General features: G+C 46.6%; 1 protein-coding gene across 1 annotated transcript in view; it reads right to left on the reverse strand.

Annotated features, from left to right (window-relative positions):
• Window positions 1-438: 438 nt before the first annotated feature.
• The window catches only part of LOC126417178 (polyubiquitin), a 121,908-nt gene continuing 107,851 nt past the window's right edge, over window positions 439-14,495 (reverse strand). The window contains exon 6 of the mRNA XM_050085080.1: window positions 439-638. Coding sequence (XP_049941037.1) covers window positions 439-638 — 200 coding nt within the window. The remainder of the gene's footprint in view (window positions 639-14,495) is intronic.

The following is a 14,495-nucleotide window of genomic DNA, read 5'->3' on the forward strand; positions in this document are numbered from 1 at the left end:
GTTGGCATCAAACATAGATGATGTCACATTAATATGACAGGTCTGTGTATTTAAAAAATGGCAATCCTCTTGGATTAATTTACGAGGGCACCCTTGGGAGTTGGTCAGTTAATTCACTGAAACTATTTGTGTAAACAACTGAAGTTAGCAAAACCGAGATTTGATCATGCTAGCAAAATCGATTAGGCCTAACAGTGAAAGATGACAGTGAATAACAGTTCCTGGAATCCGTTTTCGTTCTCTGGAAGTTTCTTACCTTGTAAACATGGTGTCAGATCCAAAAATGAAGCTGAAGAACCTTTTCATTAATTGATTTATTAAGCATTGTCTAGTATACACAGAAGAAACATCAAGAGGTTGAAATCCATAATTTAAATTATACTATTTATAGAACAAAATCTGAGTTGCAACAGGCAACGGAAATGACACAGCGAATCTTCAGGCCTTGAGCTTCTTCTTGGGGCGGAGGTCGGCATTGTGGCCGCACATCCTGTTGCGACAGTTGGTAGCCCTGGGGTGGAGGCGCGCGTAGCACTTGCGGCAGATGAGCTTGTCGCAGTTGTACTTCTGCGCCAGTAGCCGCAGCGAGGGTTCGATCACGCCGCCTCGCAGGCGCAACACCATGTGCAGGGTCGAATCTGCCAAATTACAAAGACCTCTCCGATTTCCCACCACCACTGTTTGTCGGGGTATTCTAGTCTACGCTAGGGTGGCAAAAGTCGCGGGATAGCGATGTGCACATATACAGACGGCGGTAGTATTGCGTATACGAGGTATAAAACGACAGTGCATTGGCGGAGCTATTCAAATGGTTCTGAGCACTATGGGGCTTAACATCTGAGGTCATCAATCCCCTAGAACTTAGAACTACTTAAACCTAACTAACCTAAGGACATCACACACATCCATGCCCGAGGCAGGATTCGAACCTGCGACCGTAGCGCCTAGAACCGCTCGGCCACCAGCGGCCGGCGGCGGAGCTGTCATTTATACTTACGTGATTCGTGTTTCCGAAGTGATTAACCCGCACGACGGGAACTAAGAGGCATTAAACACGGAATTGTTGTTGGTAGTTCCATTTCGGAAATCGTTAGGGAATTCAATATTCAGGGGTTTTCACAGTGTCAAGAGTGAGCCGAGAATACCAAATTTCAGGTATTACCTCTCACCATGGACAAAGTAGAGGCCGATGGCCATCTCTCAACGACCGAGAGCAGCGGCGTTTACGTAGAATTGTCAGTGCTAACAGATAAGTAACATTGAGTGAATAACGTATGACGAACGTATCCGTTAGGACAGTGTGGCGAAATCTGGCGTTAATGGACTATGGTAGCAGACGACAGACGTGAGTGCCTTTGCTAACAGCACGACATCACCTTCAGCAACATCACCTGTAGCACCTCTCCTGGGCTCATGACCATATCGGTTGGACCCTAGACGACTAGAAAACCGTGGCCTTGTCAGACGAGTCCCGATTTCAGTTGGTAAGAGCTGATGGTAGGGTTCCGAGTGTAGTGCACACCCCCCGAAGCCAGTACCCAGGTTGTCAATAAGGCACTGTGGACGATGGTGGAGGCTCCATAACGGTGTGGGCTGTTTTTAGATGGAAGGGACTGGGTCCTCTGATCCAACTGAACCTCTTGGAGACCATTTTCAGCAATTCATGGACTTCAAACGACGATGGAATTTTTATGGATGACAATCTGCCATGTCACCAGGCACACAGTTCTTCGCGACTGGTTTGAAGAACATTCTCGACAATTCGAGCGAATGATTTAGCCACCCAGATGGCCCGACATGAATCCCATCGAACATTTATGGGACGTAATCGAGTGGTCAATTCGTGAACAAAATCCTGCACCGGCAACACTCTCGCAATTATAGACAGCTACAGGGGCTGTAAGGCTCAACAATTCTGCAGGGGGCTTCCAACAACTTGTTGACTCTGGTTGCTGCAATACGCCGGCCAAAAGGATGTTCGACACGATGTTAGGAGGTATCCCCCGACTTTTGCCACCTCAGTGTATAGTTTGTTGACAACGTTCTGAGTGAATTCTCAGGAAGATTACGGATTGCAGAAGATACAAGCCCCTCCCACCGACTCCCTGCACATTACCAGCCAAAGGCGGTGATACAACACGGGAGAACAAGCCGCGCAATCGTCAGGCAGTGCTGGCACTACACTCTTGTGCTTTTTTGTTTGGCATGGCACGGCACGATAATCACTTCGAAAGGCCTGAGGTAAACACTGCTTGCGGCTGGACACAAAATACACTACTGGCCATTAAAATTGCTACACCAAGAAGAAATGCAGATGAAAAACGGGTATTCATTGGACAAATATATTATACTAGAACTGACATGTGATTACATCTTCACGCAATTTGGGTGCATAGTTCCTGAGAAATCAGTACCCAGAACAACCATCTCCGGCTGTAATAATGGCCTCGATACGCCTGGGCATTGAGTCAAACAGAGCTTGGATGGCGTGCACAAGTACAGCTGCCCATGCAGCTTCAACACGCTACCACAGTTCATCAGTAGCAGTGACTGGCGTATTGTGACGAGCCAGTTACTTGGCCACCATTGACCAGACGTTTTCAATTGGTGAGAGATCTGGAGAGTGTGCTGGCCATGGCAGCAGTCGAACATTTTCTGTATCCAGAAAGGCCCGTACAGGACCTGCAACATGCGGTCGTGCATTATCCTGCTGAAATGTAGGGTTTCTCAGGGATCGAATGGAGGGCAGATCCACGGGTCGTAACACATCTGAAATGTAACGTCCACTGTTCAAAGTGCCATTACTGCGAACAAGAGGTGACCGAGACGTGTAACCAAGGGCACCCCATAACATCACGCCGGGTGATACGCCTACTAGTATGGCGATGACAAATACACGCTTCCAATGTGCCCAGAATGAGATTTTCACTTTGCAGCGGAGTGTGCGCTGATATGAAACTTCCTGGCAGATTAAAACAGTGTGCCCGACCGAGACTCGAACTCGGGACCTTTGCCTTTCGCGGGCAAGTGCTCTACCATCTGAGCTACCGAAGCACGACTCACGCCCGGTCCTCACAGCTTTACTTCTGCCAGTATCTCGTCTCCTACGCTCCAAACTTTACAGAAGTTCTCCTGCGAACCAATGTGTGTTCACCGCGATGTCGCCAAACACGGTTGCGACCATCATGATGCTGTAAACAGATCCTGGATTCATCCGAAAAAATGACGTTTTGCCATACGTGCACCCAGGTTCGTCGTTGAGTACACCATCGCAGGCGCTCCTGTCTGTGATGCAGCGTCAAGGGTAACCGCAGCCATGGTCTCCGAGCTGATAGTCCATGCTGCTGCAAACGTCGTTGAACTGTTCGTGCAGATGGTTGTTGTCTTGCAAACGACCCCATCTGTTGACACAGGGATCGAGACGTGGCTGCACGATCCGTTACAGCCATGCGGATAACATGCCTGTCATCTCGACTGCTAGTGATACGAGGCCGTTGGGATCCAGCACGGCGTTCCGTATTACCCTCCTGAACCCACCGATTCCATATTCTGCTAAAAGTCACTGGATCGAGACCAACGCGAGCAGCAGTGTCGCGATACGATAAACCGCAATCGCAATAGGCTACAATCCGACCTTTATCAAAGTCGGAAACGTGATGGTACGCATTTCTCCTCCTTACACCAGGCAAAGCCGGTCAACTGCTGTTTGTGTATTGAGAAATCGTTTGCAAATGTTCCTCATGTCAGCACGTTGTAGGTGTCGCCACCGGATCCAACCTTGCGTGAATGCTCTGAAAAGCTAATCATTTGCATATCACAGCATCTTCTTCCTGTCGGTTAAATTTCGCGTCTGTAGCACGTCATCTCCGTGGTGTAGCAATTTTAATGGCCAGTAGTATATTAGCGAGCCGAAGTTGACCGATTTCTGCAGACTTCTGCCGATCCAGAACTAGGCACCTGCTTCAGGACGCTGCAAACTTGCACTCAGTAATGTATAAAGATTTCCACCACTTTTTCACTAGATTAAGTGCAACGTACGGGGTGACGTGGTTCAGACAGGCGTTCAAGAAACGCGTCCACAGCGAGTAAATACATCGAGTGTGGTTTTCGCTAAATTACAATGCACAATGTCGCGAAATTATGACGTACCGGAAGGGTATCATAATAACCAGCTTGCCAAGTTCTTTGGAAGGCGGACATTCACTGGACATTGTCGTCTCGACAACGTGAGTTTTCGAACTGAACGCGCGTGCGTTTTCCAGAGTTGCGGAGAAAGCGAGTATCCAGTACGGGAGACGCTGCAGAGGGAATAGAGAGAATTTTGAATGAATCAAAGCAATACTGAATATTGCTATTATTAAATTGAAATAAAATAGTGTTAGACCATTTATTTCATCACAAAATAGGGGAAGGAAGTGCAGGGTATATACATCTGGTCGTCGGGACACAGAATCAAAGCGAAGTGCCTAGCTTCTGCTGATGATGCAACTATTTTCATTAAGACTAGGCAAGAAACCAAGCGTGCCATAGAGAAGTTAGAGGGTAGCATCAAAGACAGGCCCAAAAATACCCTATGAAAAGACTCATTTAATGGAAAATTTAAATCAAAATATCAGAAGACCCTCACTACAAACAAAATGTGGGGCAATTCCAAATGTCTCTTCCTCTAAATATCTCGGAGAAATCATAGTACCATCTCAACTAGAAAGTATCGCCAACTTAGAAAGGTCCATCAACGTCAAGAAAGCGTACAGAACAACATGGAATCACGACAATAAAAGAATGATATCCCTCAATGCAAAACTTCAGCATTACAAACTGCTTTACGTGAAGGATTACAGACCTCAGAAAAAAAGTTTCTACGAGGTCATTCAAAATCTGATGAAACTGGAAAGGAAGTGTAAAAAATTATCAGAAAAATTTATGATCCCATTAATATAAATGGTATACGAATTTAAAAAAAAATAGACAATATACACAGCAATAGGCAAGTTCACTGATGCAATAAGTAGAAGACGCTTGAAATTTTATGCACATTGAATTTATCTCCGTAGAATGGACAACACTAGATTAACTAAAAAGCTACTTAATAGAATGAATTGAAAAGAGGTAAAAATCATTTGGTTATTCGCTGGTTACGCAGGACGTACAACAACTGAGCGCCACAGAAGATACCGCAAGAACCCAAAGACTTTGTTGCCATAGCTGCAAATCACACATTCACAGAAAAAGGTAAAAAAAAAAACACTAAAAGCAATGGACACAGGAACGCAAAAATACAGCGAATTCATGAAGAGCTTTTGGGAAGAGAAGAAGTTCAGTCGAGCTCTTTAACTTGGCATTACGAAGAAAAAAGAAGCACCAAATGAAATAAATGTCGATGGGAGATAAGAAGTAGAAAAGTGATAAAAAGAAGGACATACCCGCAAATTAAAGAAGTCAAGGGAACGCAACGTAATAAGAGTAAGCTGCCAATACAACCTTCCGCGTGTGTCACTACTAGGATTGCCGTACCTACACTATATGATCAAAAGTATCCGAACACCCCCAAAAACATACTTTTTTCATATTAGGTGCATTGTGCTGTCACCTACTGCTAGGTACTCCATATCGGCGGCCTCAGTAGTCATTAGACATCGTGAGAGACCAGAATAGGGCGCTCCGCGGAACTCACGGACTTCGAACGTGGTCAGGTGACTGGATGTCACTTGTGTCATACGTCCGTACTCCTAAACATCTCTAGGTCCACTGTTTCCGATGTGATGCTCTGTTGACTGACACAGACCGTCGACAGTTGAAGAGGGTCGTAATGTGTAATAGACAGACATCATCTATCCAGACCATCGCACAGAAATTCCAAACTGCATCAGGATCCACTGCAAGTACTATGACAGTTTGGTGGGAGGTGATAAAACTTAGATTTCATGGTCGAGCGGCTGCTCATAAGCCGCACATCACGCCAGTAAATGCCAAACGATGCCTCGCTTGGTGTAAGGAGCGTAAACATTGGACGATTGAACAGTGGATAAACGTTGTGTGGAGTGACGAATCACGGTACACAATGTGGCGATCCAATGGCAGGGTGTGGGTATGGCGAATACCTGGTGAACGTCGTCTGCCAGCGTTTGTAGTGCCAACAGTAAAACTAGGAGGCGGTGGTGCTATAGTGTGGTCGTGTTTTTCGTGGAGGGGGCTTGTACCCCTTGTTATTTAGCATGGCACTATCACAGCACAGGTCTACATTATTGTTTTAAGCAACTTCTTGGTTCCCACTGTTGAAGAGCAATTCGGGGATGGTGACTGCATCTTTCACCACGATCAAGCACTTGTTAACAATGCACGGCCTGTGATGGAGTGGTTACACGACAATAAAATCCCTGTAATGGACTGGCCTGCACAGAGTCCTGACCTGAATCCTACAGAACACCTTTGGGATGTTTTGGAACGCCGACATCGTGCGAGGCCTCACCAACCGACAGCGATACCTCTCCTCAGTGCAACACTCTGTGAAGAATGGGCTGCCATTCCCCAAGAAACCTTCCAGTACCTGATTGAACGTATGCCTGCGAGAGTGGTAGTCTAAAATACCCTGTGTAAGAAAGGTGGGTCTAGTTTGTTAAGGAAACCGTAAATTCTGAACGAAATGTCAGCTGCTAAAATTATGCGAATATTTGATTCCTATTCCCGCACAAAACGCCACCGTAGAAAGAGTATTTTCGTTGATGCCGAGAGCCAGTGGACTAATGAAAGTAATCGACTTTCGCAAGCGACTGTGGAATGAATCTTATAGTGGCAGTTTAACTACAAGCAATTACTTTCTGTTTAGAACACAATTACATGGAACTTGTTGCGGCAGAAGTAGTTAGTACACCACATCTTAAGGAAGATTTCACCACTTTCAGCAAGTTGTTTCCCCCTTTTACGTATTTATAAAACTCCGTGCAGGTACACTGAGTTTTATAAACACGTAAAAAGGAAAAAAGACCTGCTGAAAAGGTGAAATCTTCCTAAAAATATGGTGTACCAACACGTTCCACGTAATTTTGTTCTAAATAAAAATTAATTATATTAAACGATTTTTTTACTGCATTTCTACAACCCCATCCCAGAGTGTCCTGACGAGGTCCCAGCTACATTATGTCATCAAAAGTATCCGGACACCTGGCTGAAAATGACTTACAAGTTGTGGTGTCCTCCATCGGTAATGCTAGAATTCAATACGGTGCTGGCCTACCCTTAGTCTTAATGACAGTTCTAGTCTCGTACGTCCAATTGGGTGCTGGAAGATTTCTTGGGGAATGGCAGCCCATTCTTCAAATGGTTCAAATGGCTCTGAGCACTATGGGACTTAACATCTGTGGTCATCAGTCCCCTAGAGCTTAGAACTACTTAAACCTAACTAACCTAAGGACAGCACACAACACCCAGCCATCACGAGGCAGAGAAAATCCCCGACCCCGCCGGGAATCGAACCCGGGAACCCGGGCGTGGGAAGCGAGAACGCTACCGCACGACCACGAGATGCGGGCAGCCCATTCTTCACGGAGTGCTGCACTGAGGAGAGGTCGATGTCGGTCGGTGAGGCATGGCACGAAGTCGGCCACAGGCCGTGCATTATGAACAGGTGCTAGATCGTGTTGAAAGATGCAATCACCATCCCCGAATTGCTCTTCAACAGTGGGAAGCAAGAAGATCCTTAAAACATCAATGTAGACCTGTGCTGTGATAGTGCCACACAAAACAACAAGGGGTGCAAGCCCCCTCCACGAAAAACATGACCACACCATAGCACCACCACCTCCGAGTTTTACTGTTGGTACTACACATGCTCACAGATGACGTTCATCAGGTATTCTCCACACCCACACCCTGCCATCGGATCGCCACATTGTATACAGTGATTCGTCACTCCACGCAACGTTTATCCACTGTTCAATCGTCCAATGTTTACGCTCCTTACACCGAGTGAGGCGTCGTTTGGCATTTACTGGCGTGATGTGTGGCTTATGAGCAGCCACTCGACCATGAAATCCAAGTTTTCTCACCTCCCGCCTAACTGTCATAGTACTTGCAGTGAATCCTAATGCAGTTTGGAATTCCTGTGTGATGGTCTGCATAGATGTGTGCCTATCACACATTACTACCCTCAACTGTGGGCGTTCTGTGTCAGTCGACAGACGAGGTCACCCTGTATGCTTTTGTGCTGTATGTGTCCCTCCACGTTTCCACTTCACTATCACATCGGAAACAGTGGACCTAGGGATGTTTAGGATTGTGGATATCTACCGTACGGACGTATGACACAAGTGACACCCAATCACCTGACCACGTTCGAAGTCCGTGAGTTTCGCGGAGCGCCCCATTCTGGTCTCTTACGATGTCTAATGACTACTGAGATCGCTGATATGGAGTACCTAGCAATAGGTGGCAGCACAATGCACCTAATATGAAAAATGTATGTTTTGGGAATGTCTGAGCACATAGTGTCTGTATGTACGAAGGGACATTGCACTTAGTTCCACATGTAGTTCCACGCTAAGTACACTGCGCAACAAGAGTGGCGCATTGTCAGAGAGAGAAAATGTTGTGGGTTTCTGCAGACGCAGTTCCGCTACGGTATGGTTAACAGGTACATCACGGTATGCAAATGAAATGGCGCGGGAACAGAAGTGTACCCCAAAGTTGAAGTTCACAGATTCATCGTGAAATACTGGCGGTATATGGACCAAATGCAATATTCCGTCCAGTCGAAGTGAATTGATGCCAACAAGGGCAAACAAACGCGGGTGACGCTGATCGAAAAGAAAGGCTGTCGATATCAAGCACAGACCAGAACGTGCATGCAATCGAGGAGCAGATTGCGAAATCGCAGATTGTCCAAAGATGGCTAATTTCCGACAGCGGTTCTCGACTGGATACAAGAACAAGGAGTACGTTTCCATTTTCGGGAAGCTGAACAACTGCTATAATGTTCCGACCGTGACAGAGACTTGGTGACTATGTTGCAAAATTGTGTCATGTACCTATGTCACTTTGAAGTGTAGTGCAGAATTCAGTGAAATATACTTGACCTGCTGCAATAATGCGTAACTTCTTTCTGAAGTTCCCCCCTCCCCCCTTCCCATTGCGCCTCTTCTGACGGCGGGGCAGTGATTTGTGGCGTGGTTGTCATGTTACTATAATGAAGAGCCAATGAAACTGGTACCCCTGCCTAATATCGTGTACGGCCTCTGCGAGTACGCAGAAGTGTCGCAACATGACGTGGCATGGACTAGACTAATGTCTGAAGTACTACTGGAGGAAACTGACACAATGAATCCTGCAGGGCAGCCCGTAAATCCGTGAGAGTACGACGGGGTGGAAATCTCTTCTGAACAGCACGTTGCAAGGCATCCCAGATATGCTCAATAATGTTCATGGCTGGAAGGTGGTGGCCGGCGGAAGTGTTTCAACTCAGAAGAGTGTTCCTGGAGCCACTCTGTAGCAATTCTGGACGTGTGGGGTGTTATACTGTCCTGCTGGAAGTGCACAAGTCCGTCGGAGTCCACAATTGACAAGAATGGATGCAGGTGATCAGACAGACTTGTCAGAGTCGTATCTAGACATATCAGGGTCCCATATCACGCCAATTGCACACGCCCCACACCATTACAGAGCCTCCACCAGCTTGAAGAGTCCCCTGCTGACATGCAGGGTCCATGGATTCATGAGGTTGTCTATATACCCGTACACGTCTATCTGCTCGATATAATTTGAAACGAGACTCGTCCGACCAGGCTACATGTTTCCAGTCATCAACAGTGCAATGTCGGGGTTGACGGGCCCAGGCGAGGCGTAAAGCTTTGTGTCATGCAGTCGTCAAGAATACACGAGTGGGCCTTCAGCTCCACAAGCCCGTATCGTTGATGTCTCTTTGAATGGTTCACATGCTGACACTTGTTGATGGTCGTACTGGAAAATCCCTACTTCATCGCTACCTCCGAGATGCTGTGTTCCATCGCTCGTGCGCCGACTATAACACCACGTTCAAACTCACTTAAATCTTGACCACCTGCCATTGTAGCAGCAGTAACCAATCTAACGACTGCACCAGACATCTGTTGTCTTATACAGGCGTTATTCTGCCTGTTTAAATATCTCTGTACTTGAATATGCATGCCTAAACCAGTTTCTTTGGCGCTTCAGTGTACTTGCTAACGTTCCATAAATATTATGGCACTGAACTCATAATCGACGGCTGTTTTCAATGTCACGGAAAAATAAGTATAGCTCCATTTTTTAAAAGTAGGTGTCTGTCTTCGCAGCTATAAACGTTCAAAATTACTTGTTTACATCAAAAAATTTGCCACCTTATCCGCTACAGCTTGGGGAAAACCGCAGCTCGATATATTTCCTCGCTGGGGATATATGCCTAATGGGCAAATATTAAACACCCCTTTAAATGGTCGCTCTGTACTGCTGTAGATGTGCTTATATGAGCCTCCGCAGCTGACTGAAGGCCGGTTTCACACGAAGCCACCTAGAAGCGCTTCTCAATGACGCCCCCACTGGCAAAGCATTGGTGTAAATGTGTGCCTTCAGAAGTTCGGCGCCCCGCGTTTCTGTGGCGTTCGTTGCCGGACTACCGCCACCGGTGGTGCAAAGGCTGGCGAACACTGCTTCCAAAAACTGCCTTCACACGATGCCACTCGGTGGCGCTGCTGACCGGCCAAGCAGCTGGTAACGCAGCATGTTAACAGACGCCACGTGGCGTATTGGAAATGCTGCTCACTAGCAGGGTGGGGGAGGTGGTGGGTGGGGTGTGTGGGGGGGGGGGGGCGGGGGGGGGATAGTAGTACAGTCGTGCAGGTCATACTGTCGGCTAGAGATACGATTTCATTTGTGAAGCTGAACAACATCCATCGACATGCAACACGGAGAACGACGAAAATTCAGATAAACTGCACAAACTTGAAGTTTTCAGCGGGCTTTACACAAACGTTCTTCGGAGAGGACGGCGATTGGTGAGCGTCACTCACATTTCTTCCCACTTGTGTTGAGTCTGTTGGTATGACTTGCAACCATCAGAACTCGAAGTGTCTTTAAATCGATATCTGACTCGATCACAAATTCTGGAGATACATTCGAAGGCCGACAAAAATTTTGCGCTCTTCTGCAGGAACACCAAAAACTACATTCAACATACACTATGCGATCAAAAGTATCCGGACACCTGGCTGAAAATGACTTACAAGTTCGTGGCACCCTCCATCGGTAATGCTGGAATTCAATATGGTGTTGGCCTACCCTTACCCTTGATGACAGCTTCCAATCTCGCAGACATACGTTCAATCAGGTACTGGAAGGTATCTTAGGGAATGGCAGCCCATTCTTCACGGAGTGCTGCACTGAGGACAGGTATCGATGTCGGTCCATGAGGCATGGCACAAAGTCGGCGTTCCAAAACATCCAAAAGGTGTTCTATAGGATTCAGGCCAGGACTCTGTGCAGGTCAGTCCATTACAGGGATGTTATTGTCATGTAATCACTCCGCCATAGGCCATGCATTATGAACAGGTGCTCGATCGTGTTGAAAGATGCAATCACAATCCTCGAATTGGGAACCAAGAAGGTGCTTAAAACATCAATGTAGACCTGTGCTGTGATAGTGCCACGCAGAACAACAAGGGGTAGAGGCCCTGACCACGAAAAACACGACCACACCATAACACCACCGCCTCCGAGTTTTACTATTGGCACTACACACGCTCACAGGTGATGTCCACCAGGTATTCGCCATACCCACACCCTGCCATCGGATCGCCACATTGTATACCGTGATTCGTCGCTCCACACAACGTATATCCACTGTTCAGTCGTCCAATTTTTACGCTCCTTACACCGAGTGAGGCGTCGTTTGGCATTTACTGGCGTGATGTGTGGCTTACAAGCAGCCACTAGACCATGAAATCCAAGTTTTCTCACCTCCCGCCTAACTGTCATAGTACTTGCAGTGGGTCCTGACGCAGTTTGGAATTCCTGTGTGATGGTCTGGATAGATGTCTGCCTATTATACGTTACTGCCCTCTTCAACTGTTGGCAGTCTCTGTCAGTTAACAGACCAGGTCGGCCTGTGCGCTTTTGTGCTGTACATGTCCCTTCACGTTTCCACTTCCCTATCACATCGGAAACAGTGGACCTGGGGATGTTTAGGAGTGTGGAAATCTCGCGTACGGACTTATGTCACAAGTGACACCCAATCACCTGATCACGTTCGAAGTCCGTGAGTTCCACGGAGCGCCCCATTCTGGTCTCTCACGATGTCTAATACCTAATGAGGTCGCTAACATGGAGTACCTAGCAGTAGGTGGCAGCAAAATGCACCTAATATGAAAAACGTATGTTTTTTGGGGTGTCCAGATACTTTTGATCACATTGTGTATCTCCTAGACCTACAGAGAAAGGATCTGAAAACTCTTTGAAAAGAAGTTGTCTCCGTATTATCGGAGTAAGAAAGATGACTTACCCAAACATTAATCACCAACGTTTATAAGAGCAAAGTAATCACAGCCTTCATACAATTGCCTGGTTTGAAAAAAAATCATCATCAATGAACTTCTTAAAGCAATCAATTCTTGAACTAACATCATTCTGGCGAACGTCTGTTAGGCTGCCCGCAAGATGAGACGCAGGTCGGTGAGGTTACGCAGGGTGACTCACGATGAGTTTTTGCGAACCACACAGCTGAATGGTCCCGCGCACGTTAGAGCGCAGTGTGACGTGACGCAGTTCCTGCATTTGGTGACCCTGCGGACCGCACTCTCCTGTACGCAGTTTACTGCAAGGCTCACGGTGGTTCTGGCTGTTGGTAGTTCGAAATGGAGAAAAAGCTAATTGAAGCTGTACGTGTTCGAAAAGTTCTGTATGATACAAGCCATGAAGATTACTTGAAAACGAAGCTGAAAGCTGAGAAGTGGGAGGAAGTGGCCAAGGAAACGGACATACGAAATGGTAAGTTGCATTGTAATTCGTTGTTAAGATTCTACATTGGCATTGTTAAAACTCTGTAGCATATTTTCGTGATGTGCTCTGTCCTGGTTAAATGTTTATCAAAAAGATGCCTACGTTCCTTACAATATCATTCCTTACTAGCGTGTAGCCCTCCATATCTACCAGTGAAAACGGAATATATGGATTTAATCACGTCTTTGATATCAATATAGAATCGAAACTATCGTCCGAGTATATATATATATATATATCACACCGTTTCGCACTCAAACTCGGAATCCGATTCTGAACTTATATCTATTAACACAGCAGAAGTAGTTGCCATCTCTGCCAGAGCCAAAGTTCCTCAGCAAACTGCGTATTGAAACTGCGACCCAACTTGCGATGGTTGTCGCCGTGACTCACGCTGCCGTGAGGAATTTGGCGTGAGCCCCCCTGCGTCTCCTCACGGGCCTGCGTCTCATCTTGCAGCCCGCCTTACTCAAACGTCAATGAGCATGAGACTGTGGCGGGAATCACACACGACCAGAAACAGCATCGAGTTAATGTTTTTCCAATAACTCTGCACAAAGTCAGCTGTCTTGACAACACCTACATGTTTACCATTTGTAGCCGCTACATGGTACGGTACATTGGCTGCCTTTTAAGAAAAGCTTTAACTAAACTTCCTTCCAGAAATAGTGGCGCCCAGGGTTTACTTTTCAATTGCACTTTTTCATTTTCTTATTCAGTCAGAGAAGTGAGAGAGAGACATCCTGGTCATTAATATGGTAGACACTATGACGGAATCGAAACATGGCGCGTCTGCAGCGGCGGATCAGAAGGGGCGCAGCGCTACGAAAAAGGAACCGCTTTTCTTTCCAGTAGCGCCCTGTGGATGTTCGGCAAGGCTTAAACGGATCGGTAATGACACCACTAAATACACTGACAGAAAAACAATCGCAATACCAAGAAGGAGTTGTGCGACATAAAGGAAAGTTGGTAGACGTATTTCTATTTCCGAAAGATGATGTCTGTTCACATTTCGTGCCAGTCACATAAGAGTGGCGCCAATAGCGCCACTATGAGGTGAAAATCACATTATCGTTAAATTCACGCTGCAATGGTGAAAATCACATTACCGTTAAATTCATGCTGCAATGGTTATGAAAGTAAGTTACCTTTGTCCTTGTACGTAGTGAGTTTATGCTGGTCAAGCCTTTAAGGCGACAGAGACACCATTATTAATACCACACTGAGCGCCGATACACGATCCACGATGGATCAATGGGGTTTGAACGAGGTCGTGCAGCAGGGCTACGAGAAGCGCGATGTTCCTTCTGCGATATTTCAGAAAAACTTGGCAGGAATGTAGCCACTGTACATGATTGCTGGCAGTGGTGGTCACGGGAATGTACGGCAGCAAGAAGACTGGGCCATGGACGGCCACGTGAAAGTACCATCCTGTTCAGCGTATGGTTCTGTCACATCGTACTGCATCTGCAGCACCAATTTTAGCAGCAGTT

Source organism: Schistocerca serialis, chromosome 8 (assembly GCF_023864345.2).
Source record: "Schistocerca serialis cubense isolate TAMUIC-IGC-003099 chromosome 8, iqSchSeri2.2, whole genome shotgun sequence".
In the NCBI taxonomy this organism is placed as follows: domain Eukaryota; kingdom Metazoa; phylum Arthropoda; class Insecta; order Orthoptera; family Acrididae; genus Schistocerca; species Schistocerca serialis.